At 37.8% G+C, this 22,486-nt stretch overlaps 2 protein-coding genes across 10 annotated transcripts in view; one reads left to right on the top strand and one right to left on the bottom strand.

Annotated features, from left to right (window-relative positions):
• Positions 1-12,647, top strand: part of LOC105690503 (dystrophin, isoforms A/C/F/G/H-like) — a 231,919-nt gene extending 219,272 nt beyond the window's left edge. For 5 of the 6 annotated variants that reach the window (XM_048656447.1, XM_048656451.1, XM_048656450.1 and 2 more), the window contains 11 exons: positions 6,102-6,361; positions 6,577-6,735; positions 6,850-6,986; positions 7,169-7,382; positions 7,832-7,917; positions 7,996-8,323; positions 8,402-8,513; positions 8,600-9,238; positions 9,332-9,446; positions 9,694-9,801; positions 10,055-12,647. In XM_048656447.1, the coding sequence (XP_048512404.1) occupies positions 6,102-6,361; positions 6,577-6,735; positions 6,850-6,986; positions 7,169-7,382; positions 7,832-7,917; positions 7,996-8,323; positions 8,402-8,513; positions 8,600-9,238; positions 9,332-9,446; positions 9,694-9,801; positions 10,055-10,152 (2,256 nt within the window). In that variant the 3' untranslated portion in view covers positions 10,153-12,647. The remainder of the gene's footprint in view (positions 1-6,101; positions 6,362-6,576; positions 6,736-6,849; positions 6,987-7,168; positions 7,383-7,831; positions 7,918-7,995; positions 8,324-8,401; positions 8,514-8,599; positions 9,239-9,331; positions 9,447-9,693; positions 9,802-10,054) is intronic. The other variant, XM_020854955.2, reaches the window with a different exon arrangement.
• Positions 11,381-22,457, bottom strand: LOC105690504 (PH-interacting protein). 4 transcript variants are annotated; one of them, XM_020854966.2, is made up of 22 exons: positions 22,067-22,457; positions 21,918-21,976; positions 21,815-21,844; positions 21,551-21,610; positions 20,640-20,790; positions 20,455-20,553; positions 20,034-20,371; positions 19,803-19,957; positions 19,385-19,702; positions 18,635-19,278; positions 18,241-18,559; positions 17,985-18,177; positions 17,641-17,889; positions 17,324-17,545; positions 16,868-17,246; positions 16,380-16,779; positions 16,069-16,296; positions 15,802-15,982; positions 15,481-15,492; positions 15,151-15,304; positions 14,936-15,067; positions 11,381-14,838 (listed from the first exon to the last, which is right to left on the bottom strand). In XM_020854966.2, the coding sequence occupies exons 1-22, from the start codon at positions 22,107-22,109 to the stop codon at positions 13,886-13,888; spliced, it is 5,319 nt and encodes a 1,772-aa protein (XP_020710625.2). In that variant the 5' UTR covers positions 22,110-22,457; the 3' UTR covers positions 11,381-13,885. The 4 variants fall into 4 exon arrangements, with proteins under 4 accessions (XP_020710625.2, XP_020710624.2, XP_020710627.2 ...); XM_020854965.2 differs by having other exon boundaries at positions 17,641-17,892; XM_020854968.2 differs by lacking the exon at positions 15,481-15,492.
• Positions 22,458-22,486: the final 29 nt, after the last annotated feature.

Genomic DNA, 22,486 nt, shown 5'->3' on the forward strand with positions numbered 1-22,486 from the left:
TCTTCTCAATCTACGATTTATCAAATAAATAAATACACAGGCAGGCATATAGTTAGTCCTGCAAAGAATTGGTCGCTCTCTCTATCAGACTAGGAATAATCATGAAGGATTGAATGCATGCACATGATGAGGCACCAAGTTTCGGACCACCTCCTCGGGTTTCCTGTTCTCCTGATACAAATCTCTACTTTTCGGCAAACTTTCAATTTTTAGGGCCGGCATTCTAGAGATCTGCATTACCGGCTCTGATTTAAAGCATGATTGAACGATTGAAGACACAGGCATGCATGCAGTCAGTCCTGCAATGCATTAGTTGCTCTCTCTTTCATACTAGGAATAAAGAAACAGGGTGGGACGCATGCACATGATGAGGCACCAGGTTTTGGAATACCTCCTCGGTTTTCCTGTTCTCCTGATACTCGGAAAATTTTTTGGCTTAAATTAGGAAATTTGGAAACGCTGTTCTGAAGCTATAAATTATTTTTTTCCTTCTCAATCTACGATTTATTGAATAAATAAATACACAGGCAGGCATATAGTTAGTCCTGCAAAGAATTGGTCGCTCTCTCTATCATACTAGGAATAATCATGAAGGATTGAATGCATGCACATGATGAGGCACCAAGTTTCGGACCACCTCCTCGGGTTTCCTGTTCTCCTGATACAAATCTCCACTTTTCGGCAAACTTTCAATTTTCAGGGCCGGCATTCTAGAGATCTGCATTACCGGCTCTGATTTAAAGCATGATTGAACGATTGAAGACACAGGCATGCATGCAGTCAGTCCTGCAATGCATCAGTTGCTCTCTCTTCTATACTAGGAATAAAGAAACAGGGTGAAACGCATGCACATGATGAGGCACCAGGTTTTGGAATACCTCCTCGGTTTTCCTGTTCTCCTGATACTCGGAAAATTTTTTGGCTTAAATTAGGAAATTTGGAAACGCTGTTCTAAAGCTATAAATTATTCTTTTCCTTCTCAATCTACGATTTATTGAATAAATAAATACACAGGCAGGCATATAGTTAGTCCTGCAAAGAATTGGTCGCTCTCTCTATCATACTAGGAATAATCATGAAGGATTGAATGCATGCACATGATGAGGCACCAAGTTTCGGACCACCTCCTCGGGTTTCCTGTTCTCCTGATACAAATCTCCACTTTTCGGCAAACTTTCAATTTTCAGGGCCGGCATTCTAGAGATCTGCATTACCGTCTCTGATTTAAAGCATGATTGAACGATTGAAGACACAGGCATGCATGCAGTCAGTCGAACAATGCATTGGTTGCTCTCTCTTTCATACTAGGAATACAGGAACAGGGTGGAATGCGTGCACATGATAAGGCACCAGGTTTTGGAATACCTCCTCGGTTTTCCTGTTCTCCTGATACTCGGAAAATTTTTTGGCTTAAATTAGGAAATTCGGAAACGCTGTTCTAAAGCTATAAATTATTCCCTTTTTCTTCTATCTACGATTTATTGAATAAATAAATACACAGGCAGGCATATAGTTAGTCCTGCAAAGAATTGGTCGCTCTCTCTATCAGACTAGGAATAATCATGAAGGATTGAATGCATGCACATGATGAGGCACCAAGTTTCGGACCACCTCCTCGGGTTTCCTGTTCTCCTGATACAAATCTCTACTTTTCGGCAAACTTTCAATTTTTAGGGCCGGCATTCTAGAGATCTGCATTACCGGCTCTGATTTAAAGCATGATTGAACGATTGAAGACACAGGCATGCATGCAGTCAGTCCTGCAATGCATTAGTTGCTCTCTCTTTCATACTAGGAATAAAGAAACAGGGTGGGACGCATGCACATGATGAGGCACCAGGTTTTGGAATACCTCCTCGGTTTTCCTGTTCTCCTGATACTCGGAAAATTTTTTGGCTTAAATTAGGAAATTTGGAAACGCTGTTCTAAAGCTATAAATTATTCCCTTTTTCTTCTATCTACGATTTATTGAATAAATAAATACACAGGCAGGCATATGGTTAGTCCTGCAAAGAATTGGTCGCTCTCTCTATCAGACTAGGAATAATCATGAAGGATTGAATGCATGCACATGATGAGGCACCAAGTTTCGGACCACCTCCTCGGGTTTCCTGTTCTCCTGATACAAATCTCTACTTTTCGGCAAACTTCCAATTTTCAGGGCCGGCATTCTAGAGATCTGCATTACCGGCTCTGATTTAAAGCATGATTGAACGATTGAAGACACAGGCATGCATGCAGTCAGTCCTACAATGCATTAGTGGCTCTCTCTTTCATACTAGGAATAAAGAAACAGGGTGGAACGCATGCACATGATGAGGCACCAGGTTTTGGAATACCTCCTCGGTTTTCCTGTTCTCCTGATACTCGGAAAATTTTTTGGCTTAAATTAGGAAATTTGGAAACGCTGTTCTGAAGCTATAAATTATTTTTTTCCTTCTCAATCTACGATTTATTGAATAAATAAATACACAGGCAGGCATATAGTTAGTCCTGCAAAGAATTGGTCGCTCTCTCTATCATACTAGGAATAATCATGAAGGATTGAATGCATGCACATGATGAGGCACCAAGTTTCGGACCACCTCCTCGGGTTTCCTGTTCTCCTGATACAAATCTCCACTTTTCGGCAAACTTTCAATTTTCAGGGCCGGCATTCTAGAGATCTGCATTACCGGCTCTGATTTAAAGCATGATTGAACGATTGAAGACACAGGCATGCATGCAGTCAGTCCTGCAATGCATCAGTTGCTCTCTCTTCTATACTAGGAATAAAGAAACAGGGTGAAACGCATGCACATGATGAGGCACCAGGTTTTGGAATACCTCCTCGGTTTTCCTGTTCTCCTGATACTCGGAAAATTTTTTGGCTTAAATTAGGAAATTTGGAAACGCTGTTCTAAAGCTATAAATTATTCTTTTCCTTCTCAATCTACGATTTATTGAATAAATAAATACACAGGCAGGCATATAGTTAGTCCTGCAAAGAATTGGTCGCTCTCTCTATCATACTAGGAATAATCATGAAGGATTGAATGCATGCACATGATGAGGCACCAAGTTTCGGACCACCTCCTCGGGTTTCCTGTTCTCCTGATACAAATCTCCACTTTTCGGCAAACTTTCAATTTTCAGGGCCGGCATTCTAGAGATCTGCATTACCGGCTCTGATTTAAAGCATGATTGAACGATTGAAGACACAGGCATGCATGCAGTCAGTCCTGCAATGCATCAGTTGCTCTCTCTTCTATACTAGGAATAAAGAAACAGGGTGAAACGCATGCACATGATGAGGCACCAGGTTTTGGAATACCTCCTCGGTTTTCCTGTTCTCCTGATACTCGGAAAATTTTTTGGCTTAAATTAGGAAATTTGGAAACGCTGTTCTAAAGCTATAAATTATTCCCTTTTTCTTCTATCTACGATTTATTGAATAAATAAATACACAGGCAGGCATATAGTTAGTCCTGCAAAGAATTGGTCGCTCTCTCTATCATACTAGGAATAATCATGAAGGATTGAATGCATGCACATGATGAGGCACCAAGTTTCGGACCACCTCCTCGGGTTTCCTGTTCTCCTGATACAAATCTCCACTTTTCGGCAAACTTTCAATTTTCAGGGCCGGCATTCTAGAGATCTGCATTACCGGCTCTGATTTAAAGCATGATTGAACGATTGAAGACACAGGCATGCATGCAGTCAGTCCTGCAATGCATCAGTTGCTCTCTCTTCTATACTAGGAATAAAGAAACAGGGTGAAACGCATGCACATGATGAGGCACCAGGTTTTGGAATACCTCCTCGGTTTTCCTGTTCTCCTGATACTCGGAAAATTTTTTGGCTTAAATTAGGAAATTTGGAAACGCTGTTCTAAAGCTATAAATTATTCCCTTTTTCTTCTATCTACGATTTATTGAATAAATAAATACACAGGCAGGCATATAGTTAGTCCTGCAAAGAATTGGTCGCTCTCTATATCAGACTAGGAATAATCATGAAGGATTGAATGCATGCACATGATGAGGCACCAAGTTTCGGACCACCTCCTCGGGTTTCCTGTTCTCCTGATACAAATCTCTACTTTTCGGCAAACTTTCAATTTTCAGGGCCGGCATTCTAGAGATCTGCATTACCGGCTCTGATTTAAAGCATGATTGAACGATTGGAAACACAGGCATGCATGCAGTCAGTCCTGCAATGCATCAGTTGCTCTCTCTTTTATACTAGGAATAAAGAAACAGGGTGAAACGCATGCACATGATGAGGCCCCAGGTTTTGGAATACCTCCTCGGTTTTCCTGTTCTCCTGATACTCGGAAAATTTTTTGGCTTAAATTAGGAAATTTGGAAACGCTGTTCTAAAGCTATAAATTATTCCCTTTTTCTTCTATCTACGATTTATTGAATAAATAAATACACAGGCAGGCATATAGTTAGTCCTGCAAAGAATTGGTCGCTCTCTCTATCAGACTAGGAATAATCATGAAGGATTGAATGCATGCACATGATGAGGCACCAAGTTTCGGACCACCTCCTCGGGTTTCCTGTTCTCCTGATACAAATCTCTACTTTTCGGCAAACTTTCAATTTTTAGGGCCGGCATTCTAGAGATCTGCATTACCGGCTCTGATTTAAAGCATGATTGAACGATTGAAGACACAGGCATGCATGCAGTCAGTCCTGCAATGCATTAGTTGCTCTCTCTTTCATACTAGGAATAAAGAAACAGGGTGGAACGCATGCACATGATGAGGCACCAGGTTTTGGAATACCTCCTCGGTTTTCCTGTTCTCCTGATACTCGGAAAATTTTTTGGCCTAAATTAGGAAATTCGGAAACGCTGTTCTAAAGCTATAAATTATTCTTTTTCTTCTCAATCTACGATTTATTGAATAAATAAATACACAGGGCAGGCATATAGTTTGTCCTGCAAAGAATTGGTCGCTCTCTCTATCAGACTAGGAATAATCATGAAGGATTGAATGCATGCACATGATGAGGCACCAAGTTTCGGACCACCTCCTCGGGTTTCCTGTTCTCCTGATACAAATCTCCACTTTTCGGCAAACTTTTAATTTTCAGGGCCGGCATTCTAGAGATCTACATTATCAGTTCCGGTTTGTGTGAAAGCATGATTGAATGATCGCATGCATATGACGATGTTAACTGGACGTCTCTAGATGTTTTTTTCATATTTTTGGAATAGGGGAGTGATCAAATAAATCAATTATCAATTTGAAAAGTTTTCTCCATTTATTGATGTGTCGAAAATATAATTTACATATTGACGCTTCTTGATTGCAAATTGTGGATTGATCCACACCTTAATTTTGCAATGAACAATTTGTTGAAACATCAATTGATTTTGCGGTAAAGAATAGTTCTTGTAAATGTTCTAAAAAATCACAATTGCTTGTCACACTATAACTCATTCATGAGTCACATGCATCTTGTTCATGACCCGCAAAATCGGCATTTTTCCATGCTCATCTTCGTGTTTTGTCCTCGAAGCCTCTCCGATTTTCTGGCGCTGTTCGGCGACTGAATAAGGCCAATGGGTCCTCACAATCCTTCGAATCATCTGCGAGCATTTAAATAATTTATTAGTGACGTTGATTTTATGAGTACTGAGACGATGAAAATAGAGGTGCAGAATGATAATTGAACTGAATTGCGTTTATTGTGTCATTAATATAAAGCGAACAAGTCCAACCACTATTGATATCATTCTTGATACTCAGGTCTGCAAATAAAACTGATCCATACGGTCATCTTATCTATTTTGGTCTCAAATATCTAAATTTGTAGGCCAAATAATTTTATCTGTGAGATCGATCGAGTGATCGCCAATCTATCGATCTAAAAAGTGAACAATCTAGGATATTTCAATGGAACTTATTCCTAGCTTAAGCTCATCATGTGTCTGAGGTCACGATACGCTCGTGAAGCGTCTTACGCTTGACTTTAAAAATACCCCATTGTCAGCATGGTGTTAGTTACTTTTTCTACTGGATCACCCAGATTCAATCAAATTGTCAATATATTTTGAATAAACACGCGCGAATATATCGATTTTAAAGTACTCATTCACCTTTTCAGAAAATGTGTGTCTTCCAAAAATCGTTGGAGGATTTATCATCGAGAATGGCTGCGGCTGAGGCTCTTCAAGGAAGCTGGCAGAACCCAACAGATTCAAGTGAGGCGACAGAAATGTTGGAACAGTTACGAAAATTCGGTGATCGTCTCGGTCCGATCCAAAGAAATATCGAAGACACGAATGACCAAGCAAGCATATTTGCGTCGAGCAGCGTTATCGTATCCCACGCTTTACTCGCTAAACTAGAAGATCTCAACGTCAGGTAAAATTCAAAACTGCATAAAAACAAAAAGGAATATATGATAAGCTCTCATCTACACAGAACAATAGAATACATAATTGTTGGACGATTTATTCTTTCTAACACTTCCAATAATTCGAGATGCAGTTTATTGCATTGATTATTATCGTCAATGATCATCGGGCTATTTCGAACATTGATGAACTTTCAATAAAACACTTTCAATCTGTTAACAGATGGAAAGTTTTACAAGTAGCTGTAGACGAACGATATAAGCTCTTGAACGGATTCGGAAAGGATGGCAGCACCCCAGGTAGCCAGGCTTTCCTTGCGGGCAGCGTTGAGCCACCATGGGAAAGAGCACTGACGCCAGCCAAAGTGCCTTACTATATAAAGTAAGTTTCTTTTTTCTCTTACTAACCCCTTTATAGTATAATCCAGCAATAAAATTCTCAAAAATTGGCCTAATCAAAAACTAATGATACAATAACGATTATTCAAAATTACAGCCATCAACTAGAGACGACCCATTGGGATCACCCGAAAATGATAGATCTGATGTCGTCGCTAGCCGACCTAAACGAAGTCCGTTTTTCCGCGTACAGAACTGCAATGAAATTACGCACTGTGCAGAAGCGATTATGCTGTGAGAATTATTTTTCAACATACCTACTGCAATCAATTTTTTTACCCATGAGATGAAGCCTCATTTTTCTTTCTCATTGAATTATACATAGTATTTGCAAGAATCAAACTAATTGTAAGATGATCCTCCTATCTTCATTAATAAACTATTGTTTTTTTTTTCGTTCCCTTTATTTTTTACAGTGGATATGCTAAGCCTCTCTGCTGCACTTGAACAGTTCGATTCGCACGGTCTACGAGCTCAAAATGACAAGCTGATCGATATACCCGATATGATTACGGTCCTTACATCACTATACGAATTGATAGCGGCTGATAATCCCACGCAAGTTTCAGTTCCGTTATGCATAGATCTGGCCATCAATTGGCTCCTCAATGTATATGATAGGTATGATAGGTGAATATTTCTCTTAAACTACCTCTATTGATGTGTTCAGTTTTCTTAATAAAAATCAATCAAAAAAAAAGCAAATAAACGAAATAAAATAAAAAGCAATTTCGTACTACTGATGCATGAGTAGAAATTTTTTTCACATCTATACATTAAAAGGGAAAAGAAAAATGCACGTATTTTTTACGTACGATTTACTAGTTGCCATTGTAAAAAACGTATACAGTTTTTCTTATTAATAAATCTATAAATTGATTGAAATGCATGTATTTTGAATGGAAGAGATTGATTTTTTGTGATCTTTCTAGAAATCAAATTTTACCTTTTATAAATGATAGTTACTAGAAAGTGTAATGAAAGTTTATTATTTTCTGCACCGGTGAAATAATTTATACATAATGGCAACTGGCATTCAAATTATTTACGGCCAATTGATGGAGATTAAATATTTTCAGTCAACGGACCGGACAGATTCGGGTACTATCTTTCAAAGTGGGCCTTGTTTTACTTTGCAAAGGACATTTGGAGGAGAAATATAGATGTGAGTTAAGAGAAATTCAGATCAACGATGTTCCGATATAGTGAAGATGACGAAATAAAAATTTGCTTTTTATCTCAGATTTATTCCGATTAATCGCCGATCCAAATAGATTGGTGGATCAACGAAAACTTGGATTACTACTTCACGACTGTATTCAAGTACCCAGACAACTTGGCGAAGTTGCGGCATTCGGTGGATCAAATATTGAGCCCAGTGTAAGAAGTTGCTTCGAAAAAGCAGGGAAGGATAAAAACGAAATTGAAGCTGTTCACTTTTTGAGTTGGCTTCAACAAGAACCACAGAGTATGGTTTGGTTACCTGTTCTCCACAGACTTTCAGCGGCAGAAACTGCCAAACATCAAGCGAAATGCAATATTTGTAAAGAATATCCCATCACTGGATTCAGGTGATTGTTACAAGAATCCCATTTCTTACCGGGGAAAAAATTACCGGATTGCTGATGTTATTTACAATTTGTTTTCAGATATCGTTGTCTGAAGTGCTTCAACTTTGATATGTGTCAAAACTGTTTCTTCTCTGGTCGAAAAGCTAAGAACCACAAACTGACCCACCCTATGCAAGAGTACTGCACTGCTGTACGTATACAACTTATTTCATTTTTTTCACTTTTCAATTAAGAAAAAAATGTAGAAAAAGCTAATTAAAATTTTTTATCTTACAGACAACATCTGGCGAGGATGTTAGAGATTTCACTAGAGCATTGCGAAATAAATTCAAGTCTAAACGATATTTCAAAAAACATCCACGAGTCGGTTATCTCCCGGTTCAGACTGTTTTGGAAGGTGACGCTTTGGAAAGTCCAGCTCCATCACCGCAGCACAGTACCCTTAGTCAAGATATGCATTCTAGATTAGAAATGTACGCCTCACGTTTGGCAGAGGTAGAATTATCTCGCACAAGAAGTAATTCCACACCGGATAGCGACGATGAGCACCAAATAATAGCTCACTACTGTCAGAGTTTGAATGGTGGCGATAACGTTAATGTACCAAGAAGTCCTGTTCAAGTCATGGCAGCTATCGACGCCGACCAAAGAGAGGAATTGGAAGCTATGATCAGAGATTTAGAGGAAGAAAATGCAACCCTACAAGCGGAATATGAAAGACTACGATCGAAACAGACTCCTGGATCTACTCCGGAGGATGGACATGGCGCTAGGCAACCTGATTGCGACATGATCGCCGAAGCTAAATTATTAAGACAGCACAAAGGTAGACTGGAGGCACGTATGCAAATACTCGAGGATCACAATCGACAATTAGAAGCCCAACTTCAAAGGCTTAGGCAGCTTTTAGATGAGGTAAACTTCGATTATTTATTATTCGACCATAGTTGTATGGTCGCGGACATTGACGATGAGTTGTCATTAATGTTCGTTACTCACATATTTCAGCCGAACGCATCATCGCCTTCAAAAACTGGTACGCTTCAAACCCGAAGTGTGACTGCTTCGCAGCTGGCGACTGATTCTCCAGCAAAAATGAACGGGCATTACCACGACTCTCCAGGTTGGTTATCGATTCGTTTCAATAAAACTTTTTCATCATCATCATCATGGGTCGCTTGGGATTCTAGAAACGAAATATGAGTTGCATAACTCAATTTCAACTGGTTCAATTGTTAATTTTCAAAACCTATACAACATCATAGTTATTCTGGCTTCTAATACTTCGCAACTAGATGAATAGTTTCGCATAGCTAGGGGGCTAATAATATTACGCAAGGGTATTTGGTGAATGGGTATTATGGGCGTAGGTGGTGGAGGATGGGGTGAAGGAAGAGCCGGAAGTCTAGAGAGGCCACCACCCCCGCCACATTCGCACAGCATATCGCATAATGTTGGAAACCTTATGCACATGGCAGGTCGGTACGCTTTCAACAGAATTATGCATGTCTTACTCTTGTCGCAACGACGGATATAAAATAAAACTAATCATTAAATCAAACTACCTATTTACCTAACACCAAATGCTTAACTGCTTTCATGCTAACATCAGGACGTATGTAAGAGGTAATGCAAGAAAAAAAATTCTGACCGTTAACTCGTCATCTAAATGTCAGGATGTATCGATCGATGATTTTCAATACTAAAATTTCTATTCTTCTCAAATTACAGGAGATTTGGGCAAAGCTGTTGAAGAGTTAGTAACGGTAATGACAGAAGATTCCACAAGAACAAACGGGCAAAGAGCTCCTCCGCCAGCATTTAAATAACAAAGATATTTAAAAAAGAAAAGAACCGAAAATCGATAAAAAAAACCTAAACTATGTTATCAAAATAAACGACTGTAATTTTTTGCTTGAAATCATCTACATATTAAAATATCTACAGTATACATAGATTTAATTGTAAATGACGACCAAGAACGAGTCTGGCTCTAACGCATATCAGAGACATTGGATCATAGTTAAACTATGTTGATGCAGGGGGCAGATATGGGGGCCGCCACGGTGGTTTTGGGTATTTTATAAGTTTTGATATACAATTTGTATAGCTGAATTATATTAATAAACTGTTACGGCTTGGCTTTGGCGACCCCTCTGCAAAAAATATTAACTACACATATTGGCTCATCATATCACGGACCTATCATACAAATATAAATGAATACGAGAAAAAGAAAAATAAATAAAAATGAAAAAAAAAATCAATTGTTAATGCTTAGTAGCTAAAATATATAAAAATAGGTATAAAAATATTATAAATATATAAATATATACATAATGACTACATTACTAATGCATGAAAAAAGCAATGTATCAAACCGCATACTCCGTAGAGCGTAGACTGTATTTAAATAACTGTTCTGTTCACTGCCATTGAATATTTTTCCTGAGGCGATAGATGCAATCTATAATCAGAATTTCGAATACAAAAAAAAAAAATGAAAAAAAGAATCCATAAATAAAATAGACCACATACAGAACACAGAAATGAGAAAAATTTCAACAGCTTCTCCGAACTTAAAACTTTTTCGAAATCATTTTGTATTCGATAATAAAAAGAAAAGAATACCGTCTATTTTTCATTTTAATTAACAAAGCCTGTTCCTATCGTAATGGATTGATCGCTCGGTAATAAACGGAGATTTTCGAGAAGGAATAAAGAATTATACTTCACGACCTTTCAAATTTGCCGTTTGAAATTGTTTCTTCAACGTCGTGTTGAAGAGAAAAAAAAACTTCATTGTCGTCTCACGAATAAAACCAAATTTGAAAGTCGTAAAAAATATGCTTATCAATTTACTCGCAAGCATTACGAATTTTGAGTTTTGAAATGAAAAATTATTGTCGCTACTGTACTTCTTAACGGATAAGAGAATCAACGAATAACAATAAATTCATTATTGTAAAATGATTGTAATGGAAAAAAGGACACAAGAAACTAAGAGAAAAAAGAAAAGTGTAAAAGGGTGAACATTGTTTGAATAAGAAAACCTTGTTTGGAAATACATTTCATCGGTTTTATTGATAGCGGGTGAGACGCAAACAACTACACTGTACATAACTGAGCACGCCGAACTCGTTTAGATTGTAGAGAGAGAGTGAAAAAGAGAACCCGCACAATATCAAAGAGAAGAAAAAAACCGTGTCTTAGTTTGAACCATTGTTAAAATTCGTATCACTCACTTGTATCTTTAGCGAAATCGTTGATTGAACGATTCAACTAATTACGCAACCTTTACATTAAATCAACAGTTAAATAGGGTCATCTTGTGGAAATATGTTAATTAATTGTATAAACTATAAAACATAATCCATGAATCGAGTAGATCGTAGAACATACATCGCCAAATTATAGCAATCTCAGTCAAAATGTTCAATCCGTCGAGTCGACATGATTATGCCCTGCTCGTAGTAATTAATACCTTGTTAAAAAAATAACCATCGTTACCTAATCGTCAATATTTATATAATTATTACCATTATTACAAATAACTATCATTATCCTTATTATTATTATTATTATTATTATTATTATTATCATTATTATTACTAATATTATTATCATCATCATTATTAATTGAAGAATCTTAAACTTAATATCACAATGGCTTGAGACAGTCAAGACTTCCAGCAGTTGTGTGCACAAACGTTATTTTCTTATTTTAATCCATATGTTACTTTTGTTGATTCAAATGTACTTTATAATTTTTATACATTTAATATATGAATAGATCTATACATACTTATACAGGTTTTATATATACCAACAATACGAGTAAAAAACTTGAAAAAAGTAGCATTTTTGCAGAGATTGAATAAGGAAAATAATTCAAATAATAAAGTTCATAAATAATTTACCTTACAATTTTCAAAGGTTTTTTTTAAGTTTTTCTTACTCTGTTATTTCACATTTAAGTTTTTTTCCATCTTCGCAAAAAGTAATTGAATCTCTATTTTGAGATCCTCGACGAAAGAATCTGTTTAAGTTAATTGAAAATATAGAGAATCATGAAAAATGAAAATACCCATAGTTGTGAATGGGATAAACGAGCGACAAAAACATATCATCTGCGGATAAATGTTCCGATTATCATCAGTGCGCAGAGGGTGCATAACGTTATATGAAATAAAAAAATAGACGCGCAAATGCTGCACACCTTATACAAAAGTAAAATGTAAAGAAAAACAAACCTCTTCTACCCAATGTACCGGTAACGAATGAATTACACAAATTACAATAAAAATAATTGTTAACAATGCAAGTTATATTTCATTATTGCGTAACCATATTATTCATTATTTTCCTTTTGTTCTTTTTTTTCCATTACCGTTGGCAATTGATATTATTTAGAAACTGAGTTTTTTTAGGCAGTATGATCGGAGAATAATTATCATTTACAAAAAGGCACTGCCACTATTCTCTATTATGGTCTAGAAATATTACAACATGTGTCTTACAAATAAGTACCTGAAAAATCAATTACTTTCAACTTAATGCAGTCGATCAATAATTTCTTGTCTTCTTTATTTCTTTTTCATCTACCGTGAAAAAAAGAAAAACGAGGTCTCCAAACGAATATATAAAAAACCCAATGCATTGTCACAAATTGTTATTTTTTACAATTTATTTTGTTATACTTAAATTTAACCGAAAATGCCGCGTCGTTTTTAAGCCTTAAATTTAAATAAATTGGTGATTGTGATTGAGTGATCTGTGAAGCACTTGAAGATTTAAAAAAAAATTCATTAGTATCAATGCTCATTCTAGCGGTATACTTATTACTGAATTCTAAAATATTTTTATCACCAAGTTGCATGATCGACATAACAAAATAAATCGAAATCACTTAATTATCAATTATTAATTATAATTTACACTGCTCACGTGAAACAATGAACCGATTGATGAAACATACAGTATGTATAAAAGACTAATACTTCTGATGCAAACTAGTTGGAAAATTACGATATACTAATCAATATGAATATGGTATACTTCAATATACTTATTATTGATGCCAATTGCTGATCCTCCATTAGTATTTCATGATTTTATCCTTCTGTGTTAATAAAGTAGGGCCACCCATAATATATTTATGTAAAAGACTTGCCTTTATATCGTCGATCCAGCATTCCTTCATCCCTGTGACAGAACGTAGTCAACTTGGTGGTATAGAAGTCATTTTGTAGATCGAAACTGATAAACTTGGTTAACATTGGACGGATATTGTAATTTTATATTCATGCTGCTTTGTAAATGTTCAGTTCTAATTTAGTACCATGTATTTTTTCTCACTCATCCTATGGGGGTTAAGAGGGTCCTAAGCATCGTTCAAGATATATCCGACAAAACTTATTCTGCTCAAATGTAATAAAAATTCACTATGAATGCTGGATTTGAGAGGTGACTTACTGAATTTGTATGAGCGTTTGTTATTTTGAATTTTTGGTTGCAATATGTTGACAAGTTGTTTTATTGTTACTTAGAGTACGATGAACGCTAGGGTGACTCAAGAAGAAATGCCCTAGCTCGTGCAGTCATTTTTCTTACTCTTCCTCTGCTACTGATACTAATGGCAGGTTCCGCTGGTACACTTTCGTCGCTGTCTTCGTTATAATATCGTCGTTTGATTTTTCTGCGATTTCTCACAGGTACAGAATTACTTTCATCACTATCTACATTATAACGAGGACGTTTTACAGATCTACGTGATTGAGGTATAGCATCTTGGCTATCAGAATCTCTAGACACTCGTTCATTTCTTTTAGTTCTAGAAGATTTGAATGGAGTATCAGAATCTTCGCTATCACTTTCCTCAACAATGCCCAAACGCTGAGCAACTGATGGTCGGCGAATTTCTTTACGATCTGAGTCATCGTCACTTTCCTCAGCTTTGCTTTTTTCATCATCACTTTCTTCTTCATCTTCATCGTCATCATCTTGAGCTACATTATTTTTCAATTGCTGCCTGCTGGATTCTTGAGCAGGTGGAATCTTTCTTAATTGTCTCTTAGAACTTCTCTTCACAACCTCTTCAGCCTCACTTTCATCCTCTGTACTTCCGGGCTCGAAAAATTGATTTTCTTCATCATCGTCTTCTTCATCATCCGCTACTACGAATGGTTTTGGTTTTGGTTTATTCTGCCGACTAGACTTGCCATTCTTCGCTCTATTTTTTCGAGTTTGTTTACCACGACCGCCTGGCTTATAACTATCACCTGAATCACTATCACTTGCCTCATTATTACCCACCGTCCTTCTTGCCCCCCGAGTTTTTCTCATTGGAGCACTATCGCTACTTTCACTTTCTATCGATGCTTCTGTATCACTTTGATCGCTGTCACTGTTACGTTTGTTTTTCATTGGAGTTTTTCTAGAAATCCTTAGTCTAATCTTTGGACGTGATGCACCGCCACCACGAGAACTGTGACCATTAGCCAGCCGAGAAGGACCTGACGCAACAGAAGAAATAATAATTCACAATGAAAAAATGCACCAAACAAAAAGTAGAAATACCTAATTTAAAATTTAAAAACCAAAGACATTTACCAGGTCCGTCTACATTCTGAGATGATCTATTAGATTTTGGTGTGTGTTCTTTATCGCTTTCGTCGATATTATCAACATTTACATCTTCCTCTTCTTCGTCAGCACTAGTCGGTGGCCGTACCCTTGAAGGGCCTGTAGATATGAGTGCAATTAAGAATATATTCTTAACTATAGTTGATGATATAGTATAGAGATGCGAAAAATTTGAATCATACCAGCTCCATTTGTTAAACGGGTTCCAGTCTTTCTCTTTCCTCTGGCGTTTGCATTATTTATTTCATTGCGTCTTCTAGCCGATTTCCAGTTGTAAACAATTCTTCGCATGTGCTCATCAAACATAGCTGACAATCTTACTGTCATTGAATATATCTGTTGAATAGAATAAAATGAAAACAAATGTTTCTTACTTAAAATTTAAAATTTGAGGAAACTATTGGGAGAATTCAATTAGTCGAATGAGTCTGAGACAATACGACATACAGTTATTTTTTTTGTATACCAAAAATTACATCACTAATGAGTACATAAAGATGAATGCGACTTACCAGAATCTGTGTCTACGTCAAGCAGCAATGCAATTATATAATATTTAAACTGCTAGCATCGATAATACTGCAAGTATTACTTAGCAGAATGAAACACTAACGAGCTAGCCAAGTAAATAACTTTTCTAGATATCATGTAACGCCCAATACTTGGATTTTCCAAGTTTTAATCAATTAATATACTCTACTAAAAATGTTAGGTTGTCGTTATTCACTAGCGTACGTTTGTAGGTACATTCTGGTAAGTGGCTAATTACCACAATGTGAAAATGACAAAACGAGAAGAGTATAAAAATCTTGCGAATGATATAGCAGACTCACCCTTGAACGTTTATTGGTATTATAGTTTTTACTATTTGTGAATATCAGCTTCATATCTTTGGAAAATTCTAGAGGGGTTTCATAGTTTCCGCCAAGCAGGTCTTCTTTAACAGTACGTAAATCCATCGGAGTGTCAATTATTTGATAATAATCCGGATGCTCTAGCCTATCGACTGGCTCTCTAAAAATGTTATTCAAGATATTTAATACTAGTTGAAATTAGAGGTAGTTGTTTTTCCACCAAAATTCCATTGCCTAGAATTTTACCTGAACGGTATAGAATCTTCACACTGCCATAGGCTCTCCAGTAATTGCCTACAGGCTAATTTCCAGTCATGAATAGTTTCTTGAGATCGTAAATTTCTACTAGACGAAGGTTGCTGACCACTAGTGGAAGGTTTATTTTTGTCAACTGTATCCCCATCGGAATCGGACGATTGATAAGTATCAACTAACTGATGATAAACAGCTGGGACATCAACTTCCGACATGTCTCTGTAATACAGCAAAAATAGGTGACAGTTAGATAGCTGACAACTACGTAAGATATAAAAATTAGACTAAAAATTTCAACTTACTTAATTATTCTCAGGCACAAATCTGTCACTATCCTCGCTTGCTTGACGATTTGGCTGTGAGGTTCATTGAATTGTTCTGCATTCGTCGCTAAGTATCTCACATCGAATTGAGCGGATGTAATCCGCCGATAAAAATGATTCTCGAATCGTGCTTTGATCGTAGACAAGTCTATAGGATATTCAACGACGAAGGCATAGGCAGGATAAATATCCAAATCTACGGGAGCAACGAATGGCTCCGCAATGGCAAGCGTCATTACTTGATCAAGACCTCGAATGATCCTACGACAGGTTGCTTCCCTATCTCCCATTGGCCATTCTTCTGCATGAGGTTGGTAAAGCGTTGCTTCAATCTCTTCGGCAAGTACGGGAACCGCACCTCCAATTTCTGCTGGAAGTCCTAGGCAATATATGCCATAAATCAATAAGTAATCGACAAAACAAGGATCAAAATAGTTCCAAGTTTCCACTACATATAAATAACTTACTTTCTTCATCGATGGGCTCAAGATCCCAAGGGCTCATACGTTCGAATTCACCGTTATCCCATCTGACACGAAAACACATGAAGAAAGATTCTGGGAAGCTTTCATCAAGCGGTCCCATAGATTGGATTTGTCCCATCCACCAACCATCGTCAATCATACAGCGGAAACGATCACCCTCGTACCAACTGCGCGCTAAGGCGGTTTCGAAAGTTTGCCGGAGTACAAGAAAGTCCAAAACATCTGCCATATCGTGATATTTGATCGTAAAGTTATCTCCAGTCAGACGACCATCTTCGTCCATCACTGCCAACTTTAAGCAGCATAGTCGCGGAGGTCTTATTTCGTATTTTATACCGACTACTTTCACAAACTCCTGTGCCTATAAGATGTTAATTTATTAAAGTAAATAGTTTCTCTTTTTAATACGCGAATATTAAGACCAGAGTGTGAACTTACCCTTATATTCATCTTTGACCATGGTTCACACCGTGGACTAAGCTCGTAAACTTTTTTCTTTCTAACAGCATCGATATAAAACTGGTGACCTTGACGAAAATATACTATTTCATCTCCCATCTGAGGATAGTAGGGTGCCTTACGCGGAATTATAGCGGAAAGCCATTCCGGTGGTCGGAATGCTTCGGGTACCTCACCGATTACATTAGGTACTGGTATTATCTGAACAAAAGCAAAAAAAAAAATGTGCAACGAAATTCGTTTACCGGAAAAAAAAGTTTCAACTGTTTTCTATTGAAGATATTATGACTCTTCACCTTCTTTCTAGGTCGTTGGCTACGTCTTCTATCAGACTCACTCGGCGGGGTTACAGATCGTTTTTTAACAGGTCGTCTTTTACTCCGCTTTGGGGGCTCAAGATTCACACCATGATCAGCAATCCAATCAGAATATTCGCTACTAGATTCAGAACTAGACGTATCCGAGCACATGTCTTCTTCGTGAGCTGATGAGTCATTACTATTACTACTTGCTGAACTGCCTGTGACATCTACATTGTCTGGGTTCTGCTGATGAAAAGCAAAATAATATTTCCTCACTATGAATAACATGTCCAATCTCGGGTATACTAAAGAAGACTGATAGAATTGCGTCCAGGTACCTCGAATTCGTCATCTTCTCGATCTTCTCCTCTGGCAGCTCTTGTCCTGTAGCCATGACGGGTACCCCTATTTTTTCTACGATTACCCAAAGGACCACGTACTCCACTCAATCCTTCCGTAGGATTTGTTGCTGCTGGTCTACGTCTCATCTCGCGTCTCCAATGCTCAAGTTCCATCTCTGCTGAAGCGTTGCTATTGTGGAACAATAAGTCTAAATGAAAATCCAAATACAAAAATGTAGCTTGATACACTTACAGTGTTTTGGTAAGAGTATTGAGAACACCAGCACTGATTGGTTTGGCAAGAATTGGTTTATTCCAAGGTGTTGTATTGTCTCTCTGCCAGTTTCCACTGCTTTGCCGTACTCCTTCTACATCACCTGCTCGGCGCAACCCAGATCTACTACCTCGTGGACTAGCCATATGTCGAAGAGGTGGTTCACCTTGATTTTCATCTTCCCCTACATTTTCTCCCTCAGCATTAATATTTTGTCTTTGTGCAAGAGCTTCTATTAGCCTGTCAATATTCGATCGTGGTTCGAATCCTGGTAAACCTTCGATAACTTCCTGCATGCCTGTAGATGCGATGAAAATTCTTTTTAGATAAGATGTGCTGAAACCATAATCTATGCCCTGAAAAATTATCTTACCTCCAGCACCAACTGCTATGTTGGGAACTAATTGTTCTCCTCTACAATTTTCCCTACCCGGGACTAGTCGCTGTAATGCCGGGGGATAGGGATTACCATCAACGTCAACGAGGAATGGTGGCGGCATTAAATGAGGTGCTGTTTGAGTTTGTTCGTCCAAAACATAATGATTCGAATCTCTGATAAGTGGGCGATAATCCGTATGGAAAAATAATTCTTTTGGAACAATCTTTCGTTTCTCAACGCCTGAGCCAAACCCGTAAAGAAGGAGGTGACCATGAGAGTCTGTGGCTGCAAGCATCGTTCCATCAGGTGCCCATTTTGCATCAAAAACTGCTCCATGACCTTGACCTTCAATGAAATTTTGGAAAGTAGCCACAGGCTCAGTGCTCAAGATGTCCCATATAATTAACTGTCCGTCGTGACCAGCGCTTAATAACACTCTTGGATCCAATGGATGAGATTCCAATACAAACACTTCATCACGATGACCTTTCAAGACTTGCCTAAGCTCTCCAGTCTTTGAATCCCATACTTTTAGCGAACTGTCATTCACTGCCGTAATCACCCACTCATCGGTGACGTCCCAACTGACCATTGTTACTTTAGCTTTCTTGTTTGTATCGTCATCTACCTCTGGTTCTCTGCAATAAAAAAAAAAAATAAAAAATGTGACACCACTGAAATTGAATGAACTCATATTGTGAGCGATCTCCTGTTCCCAACTTCGATTCAGGTGATTAAGCCTACCCAGGTAGTTTGGTTGTCATAAGAAGCCGTCGGTTGACCCATTGTTGTTGCTCAAAGTGCCAAACATTAGCTGTGCCGTCTTTTGATCCCGATATAAATCTAAGACCGTAATGAGCCCATTGAATACTATCGACTGTATCCGTGTGTGCCTCTACTTCAAGTACTCTGCGTGGACCTTCATCCCCCAGCATAGCATATACACGCACATTATGATCTGCAGATCCTGCTGCCATGAAGGCTCCACCAGGACTAAATGACGCACATATCATCTGTGCTTGACCAGGCCTCATTTTTTCATGATACTGAATAGGTTTTGATCTATTAATCAAGTCAAAATGTCTTAATGCAATTCTTCAATGGTAGGGAGTATTAATATTAAAGATATGTTGATCAGAGCAATCGTAAAATATTCACTTACTGAAACACAGCTCGTTCATTGCCGTTTTTAGTATGAGGCCAAAAGGCCACCGAACCATCAGTACTTGTAGATACAAGATAATTCACGCCGTTACATAATATGGGACAGAAATTAACGGATGTTATCATACCGGAATGTCCTGACAACACAGCAACCTGGAATATATCAGTTGAATAATTCGAAAGTCTAAATTCAACTAAATTTCAAGTAATCAGAGATATCACAACTAACTGGAGACATTGTCTGAAAGCACCAAACTCTCAAGATTCGGTCCAAGCTCCCAGCAGCCAGAAGGGTATTGTTAAAATTAACAGCAATGTCCATTATTTCCGAAGAAGCACCTCTAAAAGTTGCGAGAAGCCGACCATCTATTGCGCTCCATACTTTAACAAGCAAGTCGTCAGCTCCAGTCATAATATACTTGCCAGTACGATCATAGAGTACACAATATACTGCCGATAAATGTCCGAGTGTATGTCTGTACAGCTGCATTTTGCTATAAAATCTAGTAGGCAATGCTTGACGCCTAATTAGTGGACCTGAATTTTCTCTTCCTTGTAGTACACGAACTGTGGAGGGGTAAATGATATTTCAAGATAAAATATAAGACGACAAGTAACCATCACCAAGAGAAAAACATGTTAATATGTACCAATATTGTAACATCTTGTAAGTCCAGGTGTATCTATAATTGGTTGGCCTCCTCGTCTTATGGAATAAGCCAAAATCCCAAATACTTGGCGCGCAAGATCTGAAAATATATAAAGAGGAGTCGTAATCATTCAGAATAAACAATGGATTCAGATGAAAATTTCTCCTCTAGATCTGCGCCTCTACCTTCTCTTGTTCTGAGCAAGGACTGACGACCTGCTCCAAGCAGGGATATAGCTCCTGGTATACATGGAGGCACTTCTTTTTCGAGTACTGGACCGATACGAGCACATATTTGAAGTAAATGTTGCGGACCTATATGCGAATATTGACGTCCCTGTAGGATACATAGTTTCCATTAGTTCAAGTTTTACGGAGTACTTTGTTCTATAAATTTCTGGCATTTGTTTTGACAACACAAATGATTATGAAACATTATTATTTCGGGATGGTCCACAGATATTTTCCATCGCCAAAGCTTTTATTTTCAATTAGTGGAATATAATTAAAAATCTTAGTAAGACGAATAAAAACTTGTTGTGTTCAAAAAGTCTGTAAATAAGTGCATTACAATTGTATACCAGTAATCTATAAATAAAGTGCCAATGTGACGAAAAGTGAGTCAAGAAAATCGCACGTGTGTGTAGAGTGTAAACACATTCGTATTATAGCTGTGTAAGTTACACATTCATATACTATATTCATTGATCAGCAGCAACACATCGATACAGTCGGAGGCTTGTGATTGGCCGATAAAAGTTGAGCCGATGAAAACATTTCGTAGAGGGGGAAACGAAGGATTACGTCACCAGGCGTAAAGCGTAGGGGAGAAAGAGAGAGGGAAACATATAGGGACAAGGGGTGGCGGTCAGATAGGGGTAAAGCGTTATTTTCAATGACGTTTTCGTGTGGGAGGTGGGCACCGAATAACGGGTGAACTTGGAATGTAATAAAGTCACAAAGTTCTAACAATTAGGTGTACGAACCGAACAGGTTGTAAAAACGGAATGTGAGACAAGGCAACAATGGCGTACGAGATGATATGAATATTACGTTTTTGTTTTCATATATTTGTAACAACGATTCATGATATTTACCAATTCCTCGAATGTTTGACTATGTGAATTTCCTTCCCAGTCGATTCTTTGCGGTAAAATCTGTAAAAATAAGAGGAAAAAGAAAATTTTTTTTCACCCACTATTGGATCGATTGATAGGGTCCGGACAATCCCAGCGATAACCAAGGTTGACGACCTTGCAATTCTTATGTTTTGACAAGTAGAAACCACGTGCAAACCATGTGGAGCCACTGGCTGTGTACAGTGACCCCCGGCAAAACGTCAACGTGAACAATCGACTCACCTTAGTTCGTTCTAATTCACGTTTCAGTAGCTAGAAATAAAAATATAATCGTTAATTAATTGATCAAAATTTTATCCCCCTTAAATATGGACGATATGCTCACTTTGGCAGATTCCTGGCACGGTCCAGAATCAAGAAACTTGGCGATTAGGAAATACAACTCTGAAAGAAACACCAACGCTCAACGTTACAATGGTTTACACATTCGTACGAGTAATCGCGGTCAGCAAGTTTCAACGTTTAGTTTATTACCTGGAGCAATAACTGACTCGTTCCTCGACCTTTGTCCCTCCATTATTATCGATAAATCAACGATTATTCACTCACGGACCACACAAAACATTTATTTTTCTGGCCCATAGCGTAACATTGCCATTTTACATTTCATTTTCTCTCAGAGGCCTTAACCGCTGTACCCATACACACACACCTACTCTATAAAAAGTAGTTCGATACACATCGATAACACAGTAGAAAAACAACGCTTCAATAATCACACAGGAAATAATTTTTCTTCGATAATAATAAAGTTATGAGCACATAATTGATGAATGTTCGGTAATGCAAAAACTTCTTACACAATGCTACTCAATTATATCTAGGTAAGTTTTTCGATTATGCAGGATCACGCGCGGATTAATACATCTACCGGAAAGAAACGTTGACTTGAGA

The sequence above is a fragment of the Athalia rosae genome, chromosome 6 (genome assembly GCF_917208135.1).
Source record: "Athalia rosae chromosome 6, iyAthRosa1.1, whole genome shotgun sequence".
NCBI lineage: Eukaryota > Metazoa > Arthropoda > Insecta > Hymenoptera > Athaliidae > Athalia > Athalia rosae.